General features: G+C 42.2%; 1 protein-coding gene across 5 annotated transcripts in view; it reads right to left on the reverse strand.

The window, feature by feature from the left end:
- Nucleotides 1-469: 469 nt before the first annotated feature.
- The window catches only part of Taf1 (TATA-box binding protein associated factor 1), a 71336-nt gene continuing 47041 nt past the window's right edge, over nucleotides 470-24764 (reverse strand). For 3 of the 5 annotated variants that reach the window (XM_055073820.1, XM_055073821.1, XM_055073818.1), the window contains 12 exons: nucleotides 23359-23423; nucleotides 22855-22991; nucleotides 19473-19535; nucleotides 19295-19391; nucleotides 16085-16147; nucleotides 9037-9198; nucleotides 7669-7920; nucleotides 5733-5910; nucleotides 4368-4804; nucleotides 2472-2654; nucleotides 1367-1630; nucleotides 470-830 (listed from right to left, as the gene is read on the reverse strand). In XM_055073820.1, the coding sequence (XP_054929795.1) occupies nucleotides 522-830; nucleotides 1367-1630; nucleotides 2472-2654; nucleotides 4368-4804; nucleotides 5733-5910; nucleotides 7669-7920; nucleotides 9037-9198; nucleotides 16085-16147; nucleotides 19295-19391; nucleotides 19473-19535; nucleotides 22855-22991; nucleotides 23359-23423 (2210 nt within the window). In that variant the 3' untranslated portion in view covers nucleotides 470-521. The remainder of the gene's footprint in view (nucleotides 831-1366; nucleotides 1631-2471; nucleotides 2655-4367; nucleotides 4805-5732; nucleotides 5911-7668; nucleotides 7921-9036; nucleotides 9199-16084; nucleotides 16148-19294; nucleotides 19392-19472; nucleotides 19536-22854; nucleotides 22992-23358; nucleotides 23424-24764) is intronic. The other 2 variants (XM_050183031.2, XM_055073819.1) reach the window with 1 other exon arrangement.

Consider the following 24764-nt stretch of genomic DNA (forward strand, 5'->3'; position numbering starts at 1 on the left):
CAGGGCAAGCATGCGAGGGTGAGCTGAGAAGGCTTGTGGCTTGATGCACCGTCTCCCCCATGCCCAGTGTTGGAGGTAATGTGATTTGCCGAGTTCCGGAGGTGAGGCACAGTTTAAATGGTGAAAAAAGCAGCAGTATGAAATGGTCATGTTGCGACAAGCACCTGCACTTCCCGCTGCTGGTGCTGCTCATCCCACCAGGACTGTGACCGCAAGTGCTCGCGGTCATGAAGTTAACTCTTTATGTGTGAATTTAGGAGCGTGACGCCACACTTGTTTATTAACAGGATGAATATTAACAGTAATTTGTACTGCCTATAATGCTACAAGCCTTACTTCATGTAATGGTTTAATACACTTTACTATCGCTGTCAAAGCTTCGCCTTTCCGGCTAAGGCTTGACTTTTTTCGTACTACCTCAAGAATTTCCGTGAAGCATTTCTTCCAGATTGCACTCAGCAGGACAACATTTTTTGATGAGACGATAAAAAATGATGTGTTTATTTTTATATACAGTATGATCAGAACCACAAGTCCTCTTCATCTTTTTCTGGTGCATCTTCAAGGTTCAGCAGATCCCCCCTATCTTCCCCTTCTTCTTCAGATTCTGAAACGGCCAGGTCTGTGCTGATGACATTGTCCTGGGCTGCAGACGGCTCACCGGTCTCAATGCTTCGTACAGTGGTATTGCCATCCATCTGGTCATCTTCTCCTCCTACTTCCATGGCTTGCGGTGCATCATTTTCCATTGGCTGGAAGTGGTACTTGCCTTGAAGCAGGAACTCGGATGGGTCATAGTTCTCATCTATCATCTCGGTGTCTTCCATCACCTAGGGACAAAATATGTGCATGAAGGTCAACATGGTTTAAAAGCTACATCACAGAGAAAATGCCATGTCTCGAACAATTTGGCCTGCACTTTTTTGAAATAAATAAATAAAGAAGTTAGTTCCCATGCTCCATAAAAGTTCATCCTAAATTAGTCAGTCATAGGAAAGGCTTAATTAAAATTAAAAAACAGATGTGTATCACTATTTGTTAAAGAGTGCTGATGGCTAACAAATGGCCACTATCCAGTAATAAACTCAATGGCTAGACAGTACCTGGACCATCAGATACAGGTGCCATGTCTTGGCATCAGAATTTGTTTTCTTGGACAAGAACTTCAAGGTTTAGCAAATGGTTTGTGTTCAGCAATACATTCTACAGCCAGAAGATGGCACGCAGACCTTCATATACAGGTGCCATGGTGCCATGTCCTGGCCTCAAAATGGGGGGTGCTTTCAGTGGAGCATGTAGATTAGCTACTGTAAGCCATGGCCAAGTGTAACCTCAATTTAACCCATGCTTAGTGGTGTCTTCTCACCTCTGGTTCCTGCACCATAGAGGCCCGTGTCATGAGCACATGGGGGTGGTCATCATCGGAGTCCCCTGTCATGTCCTCTTCCTCAGGCTCACTGTTTTCGGGTGTGATCTGCAGGTCCTGGTCCAACACACTCTTGTCTGGCCCAGTTGTGGATGACGGACACCTTCCTTCAAGCAGCGAAGTGTCACCCTCTTCATCTCCTTCCACATCTACAAATTCACAGTCCTCTGGGGCTCCACTGTCACTGCGCTTCCGTGACGACAGCTGCCACATGCACAGGGAACACAAAGGCAGGACACGGTTAGAGGTGGATAATGCAGAGAGAATAGAGAAACATGACTGCTATCTTTTTTGGCCCAGAACTAGGGCTGTGTTTTAGATTTATTGTTTTTGAACATTGCATCAACTGCTACATGATGCAACAGCCAGCAAAGTGCCTTACTGCCCATCAGACACACGTGACTGCTACACAACAGGATTATACAGAGGTACCACCCAAGAAACTTCATCACGTCTGCTTTGAGCGACTTGGCCAATGAGCATACAGTGAAAGCAAAATCATGAAGTGATTGACCAAATATAATCTCGGTAAGAGTGCTTTAACAGCCTACATTTTGAATAGGGCACTAGTCAGCTTGTCAGCAGCAGCCATACTGGGCAATATTTAAAGAATATCCACTTTAATTTCAAGCTAGAGAAAGAATGGTACACAACGGCTCGAGAGTGATTTAACAGCACAGATGAAAACCAGTGCTTCTGACTCCAAGCAACTTTCTTGCTCAAATATGCCACCCCCAACCCCTCGCTAGAGCCAGAACAAATCCACCCAGTGATGGCTTGGTAATGATATGCACTTTTGTAATAAAGTTGATGCTGTTACAGTACATCCTACCCACATACCAATCTCCTCTTAAAAAAAAAAACTTCCATAGAATGCTGCTTTAAGATTTAAATTGAAGATTTAAAGCCATAAATAGGAGATGTCCCTTTCATAAACCAGGTAAAATCTGGGCAAAGTGTCTTAAGATTAAATGCAATGAATGAATTTATTCTACGGCATCAAGGACAGGTATCAGAGAGCTGTTAACCAGATGGAGAAACTTACCCTAGCAAGGCTGGTGTATGCTTGAGGATCTAGGTCGTCCCGTGCCATGTCGCTTTCAGCAAATGTGCTGTCTTCAGCAGGGTAGGAGTTTCCTGTGGCCACCGAGTCAGTGTCAGCTGCCTCCAGAGCTGCTTCCTGAGCCACTTTGATGGCCTGCTCAAGCTGGCTCAGCTGGCTGTCATGCTACGAAAAAAATGAGGCGGCATAAGATTTTATATTTGCGACAGTACGCTCTAATTATTTATATTCAGTAGCTTTGCTCAAATGTAGGCAAGCATGCAAGCATTTCCAGGTCTTCGAAGGACTGCCCACACATTGACTGATGTACCCTTTAGTCGCTACACCTACATATGGCACATCTACATTCTCTCCTTTCTTCTTTAATGGTTTAGGACAATAGCAGCAAGGAAACAAGAATAAAATAATTACTGCATTTGAATCAGCAGCTTTTACAGATTGCATTACTTCAAGTTACGGCACCAAAGCACTCGCAACACATTGATTCAATGAGACTGAATACACCGTGTACCTCATAGATGCAAGACTATTCGTCTGCGATTGTGCCACTAGTGACCCTTATTGTGCCATATCGGTTGAAATTTTTAAACAAAAACTACATTCTTTCTGAATAAAGGTTTATCTCCTTTTCATCAAGCTGCTAAGCCTTGCTCAGAACGCAAAATCAGGACTTCGTTCTTAAATTATAAAATAATTAAGCGAAAATTATAAAGGTACATAATCACAATGATAACATGCTGCCTAGATTCACACAAAAAGTGCACATCTTCTTTAGCACTTTGCACAAAAATTTGGGGTGTGGCTATTACACCAATAAATGTGAATATTTCCTTTTAGCCAATGGTATCTTCACAATGGTTTAGCATCGTGAAATGGTAAAATTACCATATAAACATGCTTGGGCTGAGATAGACAAACACTGGCAAGTACACAATGCATTGTTGTGTGACTATGGCCTCTGCCCGGTACAGAGAAGCTGGGTTTGTTGCCTTGTTCGGATGCTATAGTTATGGGCGTGGCGTATACACAAGTAAAATCTCTACATATTTTTTAAGCTGTTAAATGAATCTAGATCGTAATATGCATATCTATATTATAAAGTTCAATTTCTTTTTCAGGACTTAACACCAATGTTGCATGAAAATGAGTAACTAAGGAGATTTCGAAGCACCTATTAATCATAACAACGACCTGGCCAGACAGCTTGAGCACAGTTTTATCCAAATGATTTTTGTAATATTCGGTAAGTTGAATGTATTGTACAGTACTGGTCTATGCTGAATGATGTAATGCAAGGTGCAGTAAAGGGTATAGTGTATGGTGTATAGTGTAAGGGCATGTATAGTGTGTGGCTGAGCTTTTCAGTGCTTGACATCGTGAAAAGAAAAAGAAATAGGATGTGTGACCTGACACTGCATACAACAACCACAGTCTAGGACTAAAAAATAAATAAATAGAAACCACGTGTACAAATACTAGTAAACCAAGTGCTTAAAGGTGTTTGTTCACTTTATCTGTCATTTCTGCTTAGCTATTCTTCAACTTGCAGTCAGCAGTGTGACATAAGATGAGTAAGTCCCAGCCCACTGCCAAACTTGTCTCTTGCTGCAACTCAACACATTTTTTTTATGAGGGAGAGTCCATTTCCGAAATATCACATGTCTAGAATTTGCTTTCTCTCCTTGCTTTGGTGCTTAGTGTTTAAGCCCACTGCATGATGAAAGAAACTTGTCATGCAATAATCCTGAATAGCCATGAAGTGCATTTTTTGGCTGACGACACAAAAAGAAGGAAGAGCTCTTGTTACATTTGTGCAAATTAGGCGTATGTTAAGGTAACTTACTGCTGTGAGCTAACAAGGACAACAAATGCACACACCTCGTCAAGTGCCATACGGCACGCGTCAACAATTTCTTTAGCCTTTTGGGTGAACTGGCTGTCAGAGCCATTGAACTGCATGCTGTTTCGGTAAAGCAGTTCAACATCGTTGAAGAACTCCTCTCGGCTGTGGTACTTGTGTGCCTTGATGTTCTTGATGATGGTGTCCAGATCCATGGGGCTCTTGATGACCGTGTAGTAGTCCTTTACAAACTTCTTGTTGACAGGCTTGTGAAAGGGCCACGACTCAGGAATGCTCTTGAGGTGGTCAGTTACGATGCCTTCCAGGATGTAGGACAGGGCCACCTGGTCGTCGTCGTCCAGTAGCGGGTTGATGGCTTTCTCCAGGCGCATGAGCTTGTCCTCCTTCTCAGCAAAGCGCTTGATGCACAGTTCCAACATGCTCTGTGCCGCCTGTGTCAATGGGCTCTTGGGGCCTGGGTGGAAATGTTGAATTCAATCAAAATAACAATTACAGACTACTTGTAAAAATGCTTTGTTTGAGTGCCATGCATGAGCATGGAGTGGTTGAATGTTTCAGTAGCCTTCTTTTTTTTTTTTTTTGAACACTTACGTGCAGCGCACCTCTGTTAAGCAAGGTCTTAAGAAACAGGTTACCAAGTTCTTTTCACATTTATCATAATTATGAGCAATATTGGCATGCTCATTTCATGCTACCTACTCACTCTGCTGATTTCACCTACACTAAGATTAAAGGAAAACCGTGGATTTGTTGTGAATATGCCTAGCAATTGTCTAAACTCAAATTACACTGCACCAGTTTCAAGTATAGACCATAAGCGAGTCTTCTGTTGAGAAAGTAGTTTTTTTAACACAGCAAGTCATGCTAGAAGAAAAGTGCGACTTTTGAATATGTGAAATTTCCTGTCAGCCAGATAAGGATGTGCCATCGCACTCAAATAAACAGTAAAGAGGTAATGTGCAATGGCTTTACATGAATATCTATACAGAGATAAATGCTATTCTTCTGTAAGGCACCCATAAGCAGGTAGAGTGCAATCTACTGTAAAAGGGAACACTCAAATGTGCAGCTCTCATTTTGCTGGTACCTAGCAGCAAGTTGTGGAAGCAATGTCAATGCACTGCATAGGTGTGTCAAAAGGAGTCAGAGATACCAACTACATGTTATCTGCTGCAAATCTGGGAGATTTTACTCTTGCAAGGGAGGAAACTCCAGACATGCTCTGCACTCTACTGTACCTTCTCAGTGAACCGCTCTGTAGATAAGCAACTTAAGAAATTGATAAAAACAGCAAGGACAGCAATTGCAGGTAAACTCGAGGTAAGAAAGCTAGGGTAGAAATCGCAGCGAAACATGGGCAATAAGAGTGCCAAGGAACTGACCATTGTAGAGCGTGCTGTTCTCAACGATCTGATTGACATCAACAAGGAATTCTTCTCGGCTCTGGTAGCGCTTCTCGTGCACCTTCTCTCGTATCCGTTGCAGGTCCATCGGCACAGTGACAATCTTGTAGTAGTCCGGCACTACCTTTGCACTGACGGGATGCCAGAATGGCTGTGTCTGCACAATGAATGGAGCATGCACTTAAGACTGCCTATTTACGCATAACAAAGGCAAGTCAAGAAAAAAATAAAGAAAAAGAGGCATCTCGATAATGCACTTTTCACCCATGTTAGTTACATTACAGTAAAACGTCATCAATTAGACCCTCGTTAATTTGAAAAATTGTATAATTCAGACTTGTACTCTAGTCCCCGGTAGGCATATGCATTACCGTATTTACTCGCATAATGAACGCACTTGCATAATGAATGCAGCCCCCACTTTTCCAATCAAAGAGTGTTTTTTTCTTTTACTCGCATAAAGATCGCACCCTGAACTTGCTGCCGTGAAGTAGGAGACGCACGGTGTCTGATGCTGCGTCCGGCGGGTGCAGTTGTGTCCAACGCCGTGTCGGATGCCAAATCATACCGCGTCTCCTACTTTTATTGCAATAGCAATTATATGGACACTCCAGGCGCATTTTTGCCGCCGTCACCGTCGCTGTGCGCCACATGGTATGTTAATGAAAGTGCATCAGGAAAACCAACGGTCGCAGCTCAATCTCCAGCGTACAAGGCAGGAAAGTGGGAGGACAGAGAGGCAGGGAGGCGCGGCGTGTTACGCCAGTAGCATCTGCACATTGCGCGGCCTCGGCATGCCCTATCTTCAAGGCGATCTGCGTCGAGGGCTGAGTCGATGGCGGCTCATACCTTCGTGCGGGCCGCGTTCTCGCTGCTCAGTGTGCATTGAAACGAATGTTTGCAAGTTTATACGGCCGAGAAAACTACTATCCTTACATCGTGTAGCTGTCTACACATTTGCTCTCACAATCAATGGTTTGTATTTCGGGTGAAACTGACTTCTCTTTAGAGGTGGCCGCAGAAAAAGAAATTGCTCAAAATGTAAAATGTTTAGCGATCTTTTTTTTCTTGTGGGGTAAATCCGCATAATGAACGCACCCTTTAACTTTGTGGATATTTCTTGGGGAAAAAAGTGCGTTCATTATGCGAGTCAATATGGTATTTAATGGCATCAAACTTTTGTTAATTCAGACGTATTTGGCCGCCCACTGCTTCATTCAGACAACCCCCAGAGTGTGGCGAGCGCAGGACGCTGCAAATGTGCGATGCAACAGAGTAACAGCAGTGCCAGTGTCCAACCGAAATGAAGCAGCAGGGTCTGTATCGCCATAGTCATCAGCGGAAACCGTACAGGAATGACAGGCACAGCAGAACGCCTTGTACCTATTTGAGTCTTTATTCTTGGTATATCGCATTATCATCACGCATGACCCCGCACTGGCCGTGTGCCTTTAGAAACGTGTAGATGCTATCCATAATCACTTTGATAGCGACTACGATTTCATACACAGCATTAGCGGCAAACCGTAGTTTTGGTTTGACTTAGTGCATGCATTGTCCACGTGGCTTCTGAACTGTGAGGTTGCCATCCATGAGAGCATCAATCGCAACTGTGTCTCATCCGTAGCAGTTTCAGAAAACGGTAGTTTCGTTTCGACACGGTGGGTATCTGTGATCACGTCAACAGTTTTGTTCGCAGTGGTTGTGGCAAGCAGTACATTATCATATTTTTGCATGCTCCTATTTTTTCCACTTTTCACTTCCAAGAAATATAATGCATCTAACTTTTTGATGAGCTGGCATGGTCCATAACGTTAGCCGCACCTTTGCCATACCACACAGGCTTGGTATGGCAAAGTGTAAAAGATAATGAGTTCAAATGAGAAAATGGTAATGACAACAAGTGCGCACGTACATCAGGCAGGTCCCGCATCTCATTCAGTATGGTTTCCAGGAGGATGGAGAGAGTGACCACTGGGTCAGTACGTCGACGGTTGGCCGACTTGTTTGGCTTGCGCAGGTAGTCACAGTGCAGGACAGTGCCTGCACGGCGTCGTTTCTTGAGGGCCATGGCCTCCTTGGGGAACTTGAGCACTAGAGACTTGCGCCGGATCTCATCTGCGTGCTTGATAAGTTGCTTGGACAGCACCACACGCGTCTCATCCACCTGCCAAATCATCACAGTGAGGAAGTGAGTCCACTGTTATAGGTGAGCGAACATGTGACGCCAACATGTGACGCCAACATGAAATGGCATAAAAATTTGTGAAAGAAGTCCCTTGCAAATTAATCATTTCTGACTAAGACTACAAATATGCTTGAGAGAAAATTGAGTAAGGGGAATATGCGTTTGTACTAGAAATACAAATTCCAAAAATAATTTTCACTAAGCAATAACATAGGACAGCCACTTTATCAATGCAAACTTTTGTTGCTCTGGTACAGTGAAGCACAATGTTACTTAAAGCTGAGCTACCGTGACTGCATAGACACAGTGATTGGTAAAGAATAGCTGCTGTGCTGTTCACTCAATAGCTTCACTTAAAGTTGAAGAGTGGTTCTAAGTTTATCCCCTCCCATCACAACTTTTATGGACTAAGTGTTCAGCACCAAATTTCACAGTTTCAAAAGAACGGCCTTAAAACACCTTCCTTCCTTGTGGGAATCAAACATCCTATGACTTCACACCCACTGCTGCAACAAAGAGGCAGTCGGTGATATAATTATCACCTCTCAGAATCCAAGCACATTTTAAAGTTCACAGGCTGTGCAACCTGCAAGAATGCATAACTTGTTGGTTTCAAAGCATGCTTAGTCTCTCGTACCTGAAGCATATTTACCTAACCTCTACTACATGGATACTTCTGCCATTTCAGTACTTTTCATGCATTTTTTAACTCTACATGTACTAGCCTGTTCATAAATTACATGACTACATCAACTTATACCTTTTCTTGAAGTTAAAACATTTCATTATGAGCAGCATTAAATGCATTGTTATGCTTAAGAGTTCACCTCGACTACATCGCCGACTGCAAAGCTACCTTGCAAGCTGCCTTGCATGCATGTGCACATTTCCAAACTTCTTTTTATTTTCTGCCATCTTTCAGGCTGCCATCCCCTTTCTCCACAGAAGGTAGCTAACCACAAACTACTTTGATAAACTTATATGTCCTTATCTTGGTTTACTCAATATTTATCCCTCCATACCATCTAACGTCACAAAAGTGGTCACAGTGCTGCCAGGGCAGCAGCTGGAGCACTGGCAAATTGGCACACATGCCTTGACAAGGTTGTCGTCCTGCAGTCCACAGCCCTCTTCTTCTTCCTCCTGTTCTTCTGTCATGGCCACTTGCACTGGAGGCAATGGGGCCATGGGCTGGTACTGGGGGCAAGCCTTGTTGGTGCGCATGTGACCGATAGCCCCACATGCCCCGCACTTTAGCTGCACAAAACGAGCACAAACATGCACACCAGTCATATGTAGCAAACAGTAAGGTAGTTGTAGTATACGCCCATACCCACATGAGGGCTAGAAGGGTCAATGTATATGCGTAGCCTACCAGCACCGTGATGAGGGTCATAGCCTGCTCACAGCCTGCTCATATTTATCAGAAACATGTTCTCATCGGTATGTAAAATTTTTTAAACAATGGGGAGTGAATGCAAAAGCACCTATTCAGTATAGCTGCCAAGGTATTAATCACCTAATGTTGCAAATGCTCTCAACTTATCCTAACAATAGTCTCTATCTAGCTTCCTTAAACTTATAATTAGCTGACATGAATAACTGTTCTTTGCTTGTTCTTTTTCTTTTTTTTACTGATTCCTTGACTAAAAGGACATGCATAAAAGGTCATACATTATTACAACAACAACAAAAATCCCCACACTACAAAAATACGGTGAACTGTGAACCATCGCAAACATAGCATACTACAATGCAGACCACCTTTCTATATTCTGCAATGTAACAAGCCTTTATATTGATTTGGTTGGTTGATTAATTAATTTGGGCTTTATGTCCCACAGCAATACACAGGCTATGAGGCATGCTGTAGTGGATGGTTTTGGATTAATCCTATGGCTTGGAGTGACATTCATAGCTACCGAGCCATGAATTCCATTTCAAGCTGTAGCTACTAAGCCACCACGGCGGGTTTCACATTCATTGCCACTCTCATTGTGCCCCTTTATTCAAGTTGCTAAGCTGCTTTGTGATGGAACTAACCCGCCACACCGAATGTCTGAACTTACAGTTCAGGAAGCAGTGCACTAGCTGGTGAGCACATTCTAAACTGCATTGTCGCTAAAATTCCCAAGCATCATTATACACCACCTACGCCAGATGTTTAGCTAATGCACTTGTCATTTAGCTAAGTTTTCTTTTTCTGTCACATGTGAGAGAGCCTGCAAATATACATCTGATGCATATAAAAAAAGAACGCAGTGAAGAATCTCTACAGAAAATTTACTCCACAATATAGCCTAAAAAAGTAATCTCTGAAAAAATACTTTATTTACCACATGATCATACAATAGTTCTTTTGTGGATCTATCTAGTGAAATCATCTCTTCTAACACTTCAGAAATGGCCCTTAAACCCTATATTTGTCACATACATGCCTATCTAATTCCAAGTAATCACTATTGTAATAATATCACTCGTGATTGTTCTGACAACTGACACTGGCAAATTTAATAAGGACCAAGATGAGACACATACAAAAGCTAGTGCTCATTGATGCGTAACGATACCATATCACCCCTTATCACCCCTGGTTATGATTGTATTAAAACATTTGAAGTTTTTCAAAGTAGCAATAGCCATCTTTGTGCAGTAACATAAGAAAGATGTCTCAACAATCCCTCAGTAAATACATGCTTTCTCCAACATAAAAACTTGGTAACAAAAATTATCTCATTCTCCTTTTAGTGCTACACAAGCAGAGAATAAGAATAGTGATTTGGGCAAGCCGGTATAAGTTCATGGCGTGATTTTCAGCAGGAAGCACTGCATTGCAGAAAGAAAATAACGAAGGGTTAGCAAAAGAAGGAGAAATGCGAGTGCCGACTACCAACTGGATTTACTGGTCAAAGAACACACACGAGTGCCAAATACTTACCCGATTTATTGGTCAAAGATATATACACAGATATATACACAAGGTGATAGGGTTATACACACGGTATCAGAGACACACGTCGACATCGGTGTATCAATGAACCAGCAGTAAAACATTTGTAAGAACTTATGCATGGCAAGAATTTCAGATAGATTAAAACCAGACTAGACTAGGGTTGACATAGGCCCAAAAGCGTGAACAATTTATCATGTAAAGCCACTGCTGGTTGACTCATGCACCTGTCACCACATTTCTTAATATAATAGGTCTCAGAATTTTCCCACGTTCTTCGATCGTGATGGTTATCCAGCACAATTTCCTTTTCAAACCGATGCTTACAGCTGCAGCCATAGCTGTGCTACACTACGTTAGATGTTCTTCCCTCCAGGATAACTTGTTGTTTCCTTGATATCAATATTCATTAATTGCGAGATCATGTCTTCTGGAAATACCATCTGCGAAGTGTGAAGTCTGTTCTTAATTACATCTTTGGTCATTCCAAATTAGTAAAGATAGTGATTGCTTTGTTTGTCATTCATGCAGCTTTAACAAAGCCTTGTTCATGCATGGTGGTGTACAACGTAAAAATACTTATAGAAGACCTTCTCTTGGGGGGATTTCCAAGGTTCGTCGTTTCATCAGTTTGCAAAGTTTGTAAAAGTTGTTGAAAATAGTAAAAAAGTGAGACCACAAAAACCAGAAGGGCAGAATAAAAGGACACGAGCTGCACTTATCTCATATTTCCACATCTCCCACGATGATTTGAACAAAGTCAGATCAGGATACGGAATCAAGGTAGTTTTATCAGCTCCACGCAAGGTCAGACACATTTGTAGGATGACGGACAAATGCTTTAGTGGGGCACCAAATAAAAAAAGCTGAACGTGTGCAGTTAATCACGAAAAGAGATTAGGGGATTGCTGTGTAGGGGCTGTATATTGAATACCACTCACATGTGGCCCCAGTTGTACAGGCCAAACAGGACGCTGTACAGTCAAAATGCTGGGTCAACACAAAAATTATTTAACAAAAGGGAGAAGATATAATCTAGTGTTGCACTGCAACAGCTGTGGCTGTAAGCCTCAGTTTGAAAAGGCAAATGTGCTGGATCGCCATCACGATTGGGGAATGTGGGAAATTTCTGAGGCTTATTACATACAGAAATATAGTGACAGGTGCATGAGTCAACCAGCAGTGGCTTTACATGATAAGGAATTCACGCGTTAGGGCCTATGTCAACCCTAATCTAGCCGTGCATGAGTTCTTACAAATTTTTTACTGTTGGTTCATTGACCTGCCGATGTCGACGTGCGTCTCTGATACCGTGTGTGATAACCCTATCACCTTGTGTATATATTTGTGAGTTATTTGACCAATAAATCCAGTTCATATTCAGCGCTTGTGTCCGTCCTTCTTTCGCTAACCCTTCGTCATTTTCTTTCTGCATTTTGGTGCTTTGCACTGCAAATCATGCCATGATAATGCATAGAAAGTTCTGCAGACTGGTGACTTTACATTCTGCAAAACGGCACTCAATAATGGAACAAGACACAAGATGAACACACACAGACTAACAAGCTAGCAACATTCTTTTTAGCAACAGAAATGAATACAAAAGTTCAATAAAAGCAGCCTTTTACATTCAAAGACAAGGAAGAAAATGCAAACAATCCTTCCATAGTGCTTCATAAAGCTTAGGCATGAGTATTGCAGCCTATCATATATAAATCAGCTTGCTTCCATTTATCAGGTTGGCCATGCAAGCAAGCGATGTGTTTGTATACAACTTATAGTCTTACTCCAAACAAGACAGATGTTCACCAGACGGAGGCTTGAAGTGATGAGCGGTATGTCACTGGAGTCAACATTTCAACAATGGGACTTATTGGAACGTTGGCTCCAGTGACATTCTTTGTTCGACTACTGCTTGCTTTATAGAGTTTCATATTAGTATAACTAGAAGGAAATCTGGCGCTGTGATCGTTCAACTATAATGGGAATGATGGGAAGTACATGCTTCGGATTGGCATTCTTTTGACTGGCGAACTAGCCTACAAGTATTTTTTTTGGCAGTTTTGGTTTCGCTTCAAGCACAATTGCGATAACCTGCAGTGGGACAGTGCAACGCAAAGCTCCCAGCCTTTGTTATGTTGCTCGAAGTGGCGATAGCGCGCTGGGCCAGCGGCTGGAACAATGTTTGCGTCGCGGTCTGGTGTCGAAGCCCTGACGAGAAAGCGACGGCATCGTAAACGATGAAAAAACATGTTTTGACCGTTTGGACCTTGGTTTGTTAAGTGTGTTGGGTTGGCGCTTTAGCGTTACGTGCTTTATGAAACTTCAGAATAGGAAAAAGAAGGCACTACTGATACAAGACATAGACAGTTGTACTTCTAGTGGCTTGACAATTAAATTTTATTGAGGGCTTCATTATGCATTGCTCTTTTATCTGCTCATTGAAATGCATGTTTTAGTACTTTGAGAACACAAACTTACTTGTGGTAGGAAAGGTTGCTGCTTCCTGGCTGTAGTCTAGTGTCGCAAAATGGATAAGTGCAAAGCCATGCCATAACGCTTCGGAAGCAGTACGTCAATATAAAATATGATGAAGCATACTCGTAGCAGGCCATTAGCATCCTAGCTAGCACTGCAGCAGTTGTGTTTAAAAGTACTTGAAGACGTTCAGCAATCGTGACAGCCAACGCAGCCTTTTGAAAGAGCAAGAGAGTTCGCAAGTGCCTGTCATCTGCGAGAAAAGTCTCGCGTTTGCAGCGAGCAGGCATCGTAGCAGACGACACTTGTAGCATTAAGCTCAAGGGTGCAACACTTTCTCACAATACAACATTTTTATTTCCGTCAATACTTGATGAGTATTTTTATATAAGTATATGCACGGTTGTTATTGCTGTTGCAAAAATAAATAAATAATTATTCTCTAGCGTTAAATCGGGAACAGAATCGCACAAGAATGCATACCCTGGTGTGCCCTGGTGATAAACCATAGTAAACCATGCTTCCATCTCAAAGTCATACAAAGTTCATGTAGCGTGTTGTACATTATATAACATACTGCAGAAATAAAATTAGATCTTACGCTATAATATTTGAGTATAGCTTCGTTTACTGCGCCACAAGCAAACACCACTAGTCTAAAGATCGAAGTCATTCCAAAGCCTGTACTTCCCATCATTCCCATGTAGGTAGAGGCAACACTCATGAGAGCCCCCGCAGACACTAGCGCCACATTTCCCTCTAGGATATTTATTTAGAAACTCTATGGCTTGCTGCGTGATTGAAGGCCAGTTGTTACTGTAATGTGTATCCAATCTTCAACTTGTCTTTCTTTTTTCAAAAAGTGCTGTTTCCATAATTTGAGATGAGTTCTCAAATTGTGGATTGTAAATTAGGTAATTTATGAACCCTTTCCTGACTTTCGCTCATTTTTCGTAATTAGTACAACACACAAAAAAAAACAGCCAGTTTACCCGACATCAGGAAATAAATACACAAGCCTAAAGTTTTTCTTTACTTTACCACTATGAAGTTAAGTATTTTGTTAAAGGTTTCTTTCCTACACAACACCTCCCACACCTTCTTGAACAAGTTTGTGGCGGAATTTGCAAAAGGAGGAAACAGGCACACAGTTAAAATCCAGCAGAATGTCACTTGCAATAGTGTGTGGCCAATACGCGATTCTGTGTTATCAATTTATGTACAGCTAATACAGCTATAGTTTGTTTCAATATACAGTATTACAGTATTCTGATAAAGGTCATTATGTTATTATTTTATTACTCTCACTGCCATTATTTTTTCAGCACATGCAATGTACATATACCTGTGCCGAGTTGTAATGCAGTCGACTTCCATCAATTCAACCCTGACGGGACCAATGAAATTGATCAAGCTATCCAGCAGGTCAAATTAAACATGATGACGAAAAAACACCAAAACACACCACTGATTCATTAGGCAGTATTTGCCCTACTCCAACATGTCCCTGAATCAAATTTGCGCCCACTTTCTACGAGTACAAAGTAGAAAACCAATGTACGAATGACAGTACAGTTCCCAAACAAAGTGTAAATGTAACGAGCACCTCATTTTTTAGCAAGAAAAATTGTTGCACAATGGCCGCCGGTATCCTGAAGAAAGCTTCACCACATCTTTCTTTAAAAATCAGCTCCGTTGCAATACATCTGTGTTACGTGATAAAGCACAAGACCATCATGAAGGCGATTTTTGTTTACTGTCTGATTGCACTGCAAAGGCAAAATTTGGACCAGACCATTTTTTTAAAGAAAGGCGCACGTTAGAATCAGGAAAATAGTGTAATTAGGCATTGTGAGCTATAGTTATTGCCTGAAAATAATCATAGAGCAGGCCGAAAATAGGTGTTTTCGATGAGAGATGACATTTGCTTGAGGGCTCTTACCCTTTTCTGGGCGTTCAACACATTCATTGTCTCCTAAGCTCCATCGGTACCGACACTGCCACTAAAGGCATTGTTGTCAGGGTCACTATAGGGGTCAAGAATGTGCGTGCTGATTGGCCAAGTTCGAATTATCCAGCAAAGGGTAATTGCTAGGATTGAAATAACGAAAGTTTAGGCCCATAGAAATGTGTGGGTGCTGGCCGGGACCTTCGGTCAAGATCGAATTAACTGAAAAATCAAACTAACTGAAGTCAAATTAACGGAAGTCTACTGTTTAAGTTGTGAGATGAGTTGCACTTCCCTGTGCCAACAAACACAAGTGTAGTGATTAGTACACTGATTCATACACCGATTCATTCATTAGTACACAGATTACATGCAAGTTCATTGACTTTACATAAACTGCCCATAGCACTGTCTAATTAAATATGGAATATAAGAAAGATAAAAAACTTGTATGTGGTTGTACAACAAAAGGCAATGGTTGCTTCATGTCTGCTTTCTAGTTCTTTGGTGTTAACAAATCTTTGTTTTGTGCACATTAGGTTCAGAGTTGTTTGAAAACAGTTACTCTAACGGCAGATTTGTGCCTCTAGTAACTAACATGCGGGTTAGGCCTAATAAAGAAACATGCTTGTGTCAACATTATGGTTACATTTCATAAGTGGAGCAGCTTACTTGCTAATGTCAAAGCCACACTAATGGCTCACTCTTTTGTGGCACCTCAGCTAGCATTGTAAAATTAAAGGTGATTTGATATTGACAAAACTCACTTTATATTGTTTTACGTTGATGTTCTTTTGTGTAACCACTCCCTTCTGTAAAGCCGTACGATCCTGAAGGTACATAAATAAAATAAATAAAAAAAGTGGGCAACTGAAAACAGTTATTGCTCAATGAAGTACTCAATACAAAATCTGCAGTCCTGCTCAAAACAGAATAAGTCTGTGGTTCTAATTTGTGCTTGCAGGCAACTAAATGCACCATTTTAAGATGAGTCGAATTACATTACATTGCTAACCAAATAAGTTTACGGAACTCCACCCAACAATTTGAAGTTCTTTTGACTCCTCCATCAAGAATGAGGGCACTGCAGGAGCGTTTTCTGATCTGGTTTGTGACTCTGGTTGTGACTTTGGCCTTTGGAGGAGGAGGCAGTTGCAGAGACCCTCAGTGTAAGCTGGAGACAAAGCTCCCAACCTGTGGAGAAGCCTGAATGTGTCACAACTGAAGGTACAGCCTTTTCTGGTGGCTCTCCTCAGTCTTAAAGATGGCAGCAGCACCATTTTAATTGTTGTCATCAGATGCCTCGGAGTGTTCAGCCGCCTTACTGAGCTGGTTGCCCAGGTGACGGAGATCGTTTTTGTGCTGCCTCAATTGTTCAGAAAGGCTTCTTCATTTTTTTAACATACTCTGCGAGGCAGTCGTCACAGGAGATTTTGTAAATGATGCTTTCAATTTTCCAAGAGGCCGCTAACAGAAAATATGGCACTTAAAATCAATGTTACAGTGCTTGCAGTGGCTAAACACTGTGAAGTGTCTGACCTTAACATTGATGGTGCCATCATCCTTGAGACCGAAATGAGCCTATGGAAGCAGCTGTGCGTTGGGTGGTGGCACATGATGGCCACGGCTGAGACAATGAAACAGTCATTGGGAGCTTCACCACCTGCCTACATGCCTCTGCAAAGCCACATCTAGCAAAGACCACCACCAAAAACAGAGACCATATCAATAAGAAGCTGCTGCAGCTTTTCAACATCACCTCTAGTGAAGGAGTTGGAAGGACTCTGAAACGATAGGTTGAATTTAAGTCTAGTTGGTTGGCATTTGCATGTAATCAAGCACAATTTCAAGTACTAGTCCCCGATCAAAGTGACTATTGCCTAATGTTTACCTTTGAAGGATGACTTTCTTTAATAATTCCCAATATGCACATTGCATATTTGTGCACAATTAATTTCTATTTGCAGCAAGAACAAAGCAGCCCGTTGGCTTGCTACAATAGAACACTGCTGATACATTTCTAATGGGACCTTGTGATAATGCCACATAAGCCAGTAGAATGCCTCAGCAAAACATGCCACTAAAGACATGAGCAGATAACACAAGTCTCATAAAGTATTTGTTATAGGTTAGGTAACATGACTAAAATTTGAGCTCAACTGTAAAGGCCCTTTTGATTGTTCAACTCAACACGACAAAATTCTGTTTCCTCTGGTCATGTAACAAGAGAGAGTAGTGACACTCTTACATGATAATACACATGTTAATGATGTTTATGGAATGCACAAATTGCATTTTAATGCAGAATACGGCTTGCAAAATGTGGAAAGTGGCAGGAGAATTTGTTTGATAGAATGAAAATTTTGGTCATTGTATTACTGTTTCTTTTTTTCATGCTTGTTGTAAGTTTCTCATCATCCAGAAACCTTAGAAAAATATGCCGATAATGATCGCTGAGTATGCTCTGCATTACGCTAGTGTTCCTCTGTTCTGATGGTTGTACTGTGCCAAGCACCAAGCTGTAACAGTGAGCGAGTATGGGGAGACGAGAGAGAGAGATTAACTTTCCTCACGTGACTATCATGTCTCCTAGCATTTGGATTCCCCGCTAAACATACACTCGGCAGAGAGAGTCAGCGTTGTAGTTACGCAGCTATGATAAGAGAAGGCGCAAGTATTCCAGTGCTGATGCCACCTGACAGCGTGCATGACTGGGGTACAAAAAGGGGTCTGCTTCCTTGTCTTCAGCTGCGGGACATTGGCACACATGGACTGACTGCACACTTGTTGGTGAACTCTGCCGGACTAACCCGCACAAGGCTTCCTGTTCACCTTCATAGAGCAGGACCAGCATAGGCCAACATGACTACTCAGACATGCTTTTGTACGCAGGAGTGCACCCATGAATGTCTCGATTCCAGTGTCAGGCATGGGTGAACATTCGCTTGGCAATTTTGCATGGTGAGTTGAACTTGCTAAGTTCCTCAGCATTCCATCAAGGAACCATTCTCCATATGTGTTTCAATTCACTGGCATTCTTGTATAGAAGGTGCAAATAATACCCTTTTTGTTTATTGTTCACACTGCTATGTGTTATGATGAACACTTGTGACCCCACAAGTCGAAACCAGTATTAAGAATCACCAAAAATTATTAACCACAGTTTGCTGACTCTCCCTCGAAAATCTTTATCATATCTAGCAAACTGTACTTATGCAGAGTTCATGTCTGCATGCTGGCACTAAAACAAAGTGCACTGCAAATATGAGCAATGCAGACTGTTATACTAATCGCGTGCCTTGATTATGAACTGCTTTTGTAAGCACTATTAGAAGTGACACCAATGTTGCTAATGGTCATCATGACAGATAGGTGGCATGCCTTGCCATGCAGGCACTGCTGTCTCACTGCTGCTTTGCCATGCGATTATCCAAAGCTGTATTCCCAACATTTGGGATATGACTTTCAATGTACATTGTGGCTAAGCCAGCAAAGGTGAAAGTTACAAGAGTGTCACTTTTATGTCAATGTTACTGAGTGTATTAACAGGATTCCCGGTGCTTCAGTGAGGTGTCGTGCTGAGCATTACTACACGTGAAAGTATCCCTGAAAGTGGCCCACAGTGAATGTGGCACCCTGCAGTCTTCCTACTTGCCACCCTTCCTAGCTACTTCTGTTTTTCTATAGTGATTTATCCCACAGAAACTGGGTGGGCTGATGCTGTATGAGGCAGGAACATTACGCATAGGAGCCTATGAGCGTTATGCTGGGATTATGCCCTAATGATTCAACAATCTGGCAGGAAGTGGGCATGTACCAGAGGAGCTCTACTGCATCAGCACAGCAGCACAGTTCAAGCAGAAAAGTAAACTCATGCACATCATAATAGCAGTATCTCAGCACTAATTTTGTGCATCCATTCTGTCACAGTAAACATAAATAAAAAAAATTAAATAAACAGACCCCAAAGTACACACCTTTAATTGTGGTTGCTCCTTCTTTGGTTTTTTTCTCATAGGGATATGTTTCTCTTTCTCAGCATTGCGTTTGAGTCGCCGCAGTTGCTCTTGAATTCTGTTTCAGAAAGGTTTGCAAATTAACTATGCACAAGTCTGCAGCTAAATTTTTCATGATGAATGTCAGGGAAGGACTTACCTTCTTCGCTCCTTCCTAATCTCCTCCTTCTGGTGCTCATCTAGAGTCGATGCAAATTGGCGTCTGCAAGTGGATGTGTGCATTCACATGCAAAGTCAGGCCATCACGTGATGAAATAAAAGAAAATAATGACAGTACTGCTTCATTCCACAGTACAGTTACGACAGTAGCTGGAATCTCTTATCAGGACATTGCGTGTCCTTATGTACAGTCAAACTTTGTTATAATGAAAGGGAATATCACAAAATAATGAAGTTAACCCTTTGAAGATTTTTGCCGTACATGTACGGCGGCGGTTTTCTGTCCCGCAAGGTCTTTGCCGTACGGGTACGGTTCCGACCCTCTGTTTGAAATTTCGCGCCATGATGACGCCATAATGACGAGCGCTCATCGGGAGGTGCTGCCACCTCTTAGCACTAGATGCGTTTGAAATTGGCGCTACCTTCTTGGGGAGATAAACAGAGCTGATTGCTAGCTTCAGCGTTTCGCTCAGACTGCGGCAACGCCCCTTTGGCGGTTTCGGTTTTGCCGCGTGATCGCAACGGAGGCGCGCGAGATGTCATTTTTTTCTTTGTCGGCACTCTCTTGCAGGGCGGTGGAAGTTGATTTCTATCTTGATTGGCGCTGCTCTTAGCTTGCTTATAGCGCCGTTCGCGAGGTATTCCCGCTCTCAGTGGCAACGCGCTTTCGCGGTTTAGGTTCCGCCGCGTGATCGCAACGGAGGCGCGCGAAACGTGGTTTTTCTCTTTGTCGGCACGCTCTCGCAGGGGCGGCGGAAGTTGATTTCTATCTTGATTGGCACTTCTCTTAGCTTGGTTATCACCACTTGCTTATCAGCGCCGTTCGCGAGGTATTCTCGCTCTCCGCGGCAACGCGCTTACGCGAGAGGGTGCCTCAGACCTCTGCCCAAGGCAGCCGCACGCAGAGATGGCATGTGTGCGCCAACACAACTCCTCGTTTCAAGAGAACAGACACGCATTTTAGGTGTGCAGACTGCGATAAGGCGCTGTGCCTAGACCCGCGTTACAAGGAGTACCACGCTCGGAAATACTATTGAACATTTTGCAGTTCTGAGTGATGCCGACACAAAAATACTGTTCCTAATTATTTTTGACTATTTATTCCCGACTTAATACATTTTGGACATTCAAGATCCGCAAAAAAGTAATTTGACCACCTGGGAAAGCTTTTTTTCAAAATAATTCGACCCTCAAAGGGTTAACAAAGTGAAATTCCCCTTCAAATCCTCATGTGGACTTATATTGCAAGAGATGCAATAATCAATATAACCAAGTAATTCTGGTTACCCTTTAACATCCTTATAACAAGGTTTTGCCGTATGTTGAAGTAAGCATGTGACAACCTTATGATCAACCTGTGCAAACCTGTACCACTACTGAACCTATCAACCAACCTTCTCAGCTGATTCAAGTTACGTTTAATGCCCACTACACCACAAGCCAGTGATTACGAATGTGGGCAGATTACATCAACTATGCTCAATGCCTTACATTGTTACCTTCCAGGGAAGTGTTCACAACAGTAGTTCAGGGTGTCTACCAAGTAGACATTTCCAAATTCCCTGAGTTTACCAGGTTTTCCCTCAGTGCCGTTGCGAAATTCCCTGAATGATGTAGAACTATGTTTTATGTCAAGACGGGCTGGAACCATATCGCCCGATGCTGTCACTCTTTAGTAAGCATACGAAAATTTTTTTTAAAAGAACCGACTTAATCCAATTTGAATACTAAGGAGTAGTGTTTATGTTATTCAAAAAAAAGAATAGAAGGGAGGGGTTACTAAAATGCACGGCAAATAAAATGTCTTCGAAAGAAATTGCAAATCGAGTCAGACATTCTCAAATACAAATAAAAAGGAGATGCATACAGAAGCAAATATTTTCGAATATGAGCTATTTGTACCAACTGATAGCAAGCTCAGTGGTATGAGGTCCGAATTTTGTCACAATTGAGAGTCTCTCTCAACAGCTCGTAAGTCAACCTCAACTGTCCTGACATACCCTCAGCCCACGCACGACGCCTTAGTGTTGTGTTTCACTGCTTTAAAGAGTTTATTTTGGTTTGTATGAGGGACACCTGCATCTCGGCGTCAGCCAAGAGTGTTTTTTGAGCTCAGGCTCCTTCAAAGAAGCGCTCGCATACTTAATTCCCCATTCATTCCTCAATGCGTCGGTCCTTTCTGTTCTCGTGCTCCTTTTGTCGTGCGTTCGCACTACGGACCATTTGAAGCATACTCTTGGTCAGTTTACAGTCAACATACAATTTTCCGGACCCCCTAGGGGCCGCGAAAACTTCCGAAAAATCAGGCAGTCCGAAAAAATAAATGCATGTCTTTTACTGCTCTTAAGGGCTCAATTCGACACAGGCACGTCTGGGAAACCTCTGAATGCCTGTCAGTACACTTATGCATAGCGGTGCTCCTACTGTGAGAGAAGAGGGCGGGTGCACGCATGTAAAATTAAGGAATACATACTGTGTCCCGTGACAATTGACCCTTCCTACGCTTGTTAAGCTTCACCGCAATACTTTTGCTAATGCTTCACCGCGTCACACTACTGTACTGAGACGAAACAAACTTTCAGAAACCAGCATTATGGAATGCACCGTGCTTTCCGAGCTTCAAAGCCAAAATTATTGCTGACAGCGGAGAAATGAAGAAACACGGCACCGAACGTCGAAGCAGCTAGGCGTAGCGTTGCTGCAGTGGTGGCTACGGCTGCCAGCGGATCTGCGTGCGATAACGCCGGTTCAAAGCGGCAAGGCAATTAAAATGGCAGCGTGGTGGCTTTGATTAATGCCGTTTCGGACCTGCGGTCATGCAGAACGTCCGGAAAATCGAACGGCAAAGAGTTCTTGCGTCCGAAATTTCTGACGTTCTGATACATTGACTCAATGGGGTACGTGGTGGTGCCGCAAAGCCGTCCAAATTATCGGGAATCCGGAAAGTCGGTCGTTAACTCTACACTGGCAACTCCTCCAGCTGACGACAGGGCGTCAAAGACGATTCGTTACGATTCCTGTCTGTTATTAGAGCCAGCGTTACCGCCACTTTCGACCCTTTCAATAAAATTACAGCTAACTTTCCCTGATATAGGCACAAATTCCCTGAGTTTTCCCTGAGTTTTTCTAGACCACTAAAAATCCCTGAGGATTCCCGGTTTTCCCGGTTGGTAGACACCCTGGTAGTTGCATTAAAATTAACCAAGCATGAGACGACCATTTACCAAAAAACCACAGTGAAAAAAAAAATGTTTGGTACTTGATCTACCAATTGCCCTACACTAAACACTATGAAAAAATCATGCAGCAATGGCATTGTGAAAAGCCCCCGCCCCCAACAATGCTGCAGCTGAGTGGCTTACATGAAGTTTGGATCCTTGGTCGTACGTATTCTGACGTACGTGTCAATGACAGCTGGCTTTCGCACAGTCTCAATGCGGACATATTCCCGTCCCTTGGAATTTCGGAAAGTACGAAAGATCTTCAAGATTCGTCCATTCTGTAAAGCAAACATTATTTAGTGGGACAAGGAGACAGGAAAACAATATATCAGGTAAAAGTTGCACCAAATGTCAGCATGGAGCACAGCAGCATAGTTGCGCAATAGACACATATGAGAGTGCATAAACTGTTCTCACTGCAGGGCTTGTAAAGCTAAATGACCAAGACAAAAACATGATAACACTTTATAAAATCTGAGTTGACAGCTATTATTCTATATTAACAATGCATCCTTGCATGCAATTCCCTAAAAAATCTTTCTGCAGGGTCCCATCTACCTGAATGACAAGGAGAGCCATGCTGTTCAGCTTGAGCAAACTGCAATAAAGCTTTCAGAATTAATGAAAAATGAAAGAGGAGCACACCTCATTAGATCGCAAGCTTGCCATAGAGGCATTGTCATCATCCTTTTCTGACTTTTGCTTGCCATCTGTAAGCAGAGAAATATGTTCAGAGTAAAATCACACTCAAAACAGCAGTACTTCTGTCACACACATTATGCTACAGTAATGGAGAACTGGGTATGCTAAAATATGTTAATGTCACTACAGCGAAAAATGATGCAGACAAAGAAATGTGAGAAGTTGTCCATCATCTTCTTGTCTGCTTTGTTTTCATGCCATAACAATGTGCTACAGATAACTCAAAATACAAGATGTAGCCAAACACTCTGGAACCATCAGTCATGGCATGCAAGGACATAAGATGGGTTGCCTTCTACGTGGTACACTGATCACGATGAAGTGTTTTGCAATGGTTCACTGTAAGAACGTCCACTAGTCAACAAAAGAAACCTTGTCAAATTGATTAAAAGTATAACAAAATGTGTTTTCCGACACTTGTGACTCAAAATGTATTGCCTCCAACAGGCCATTGCTGGAATTACCATGCATGGTAGAACGCAAGTGAACAGTTCTCAACTGTTTGTTGGTTTAGATTAAGAGAAAGGGCATCTTTTAAGAAAAAAAAAATTCAGGAGACTTACAGGATGACTGAAAATAGCACAGGCAAAAGTATCTCTCAAGCAGTGCAGGTATGGTGCATTTCAATTTGTCTTGTGGAACGCCAGTTCTACAAGACAAACACTGGTTAAAGTATTCTACATGCACTAACGAAGTTGGGTACATCAATCTGGAGTCCTGTGGAAGCGTATACATAGGACAGCCATATAGGACAGAAGTGTGTTAATGCATTCAGCTCGTGTAATTGGTTATTAATAGAAGGAATGGAGTCGTCTTACTTGTCCTTTCCATAGAAATTTTTTTCACAACCGCACCATTTCTTTTAGTAAAATAAACATAGGTAAGAACACGTGGATCACTATCTGCAGTGAGGTACTGTACAAGGTCATGATAACACTGACAACTTTGTTCTATTTTTACTGTTTAGCTTTCTTTCACACCAATAATTGTTGCTTTTTGACAGGTTTATGGAACTGCATTACAAACACAAAGAATTTCAGGGAAAAAGGAGAAGCATTAAGCACCAAAAGCATTTGCTGATAGTATTAACTGAGAGTAAGCACTGTAAAAGTTATGACCCTACTTTTAACAAATGCACTAGCATACAAAAGATGCTAGCAACACCAAAAAAATTGAGTTCTAGTGTTATAATGTAAACTCATTCAGCATGTTTCGGCAAAAGTGAAACAAATTTCTAAGGACCGTGCAACAAAGAAAATATATCATTTTTCATCCCCATTATTAGTAGTAAACAGCATGAAGCACATAAATAAATGTTAACTTTAAATTAGCTCAAAAGCATGCACTGA

The sequence above is a fragment of the Dermacentor andersoni genome, chromosome 4 (genome assembly GCF_023375885.2).
Source record: "Dermacentor andersoni chromosome 4, qqDerAnde1_hic_scaffold, whole genome shotgun sequence".
Classification (NCBI taxonomy): domain Eukaryota; kingdom Metazoa; phylum Arthropoda; class Arachnida; order Ixodida; family Ixodidae; genus Dermacentor; species Dermacentor andersoni.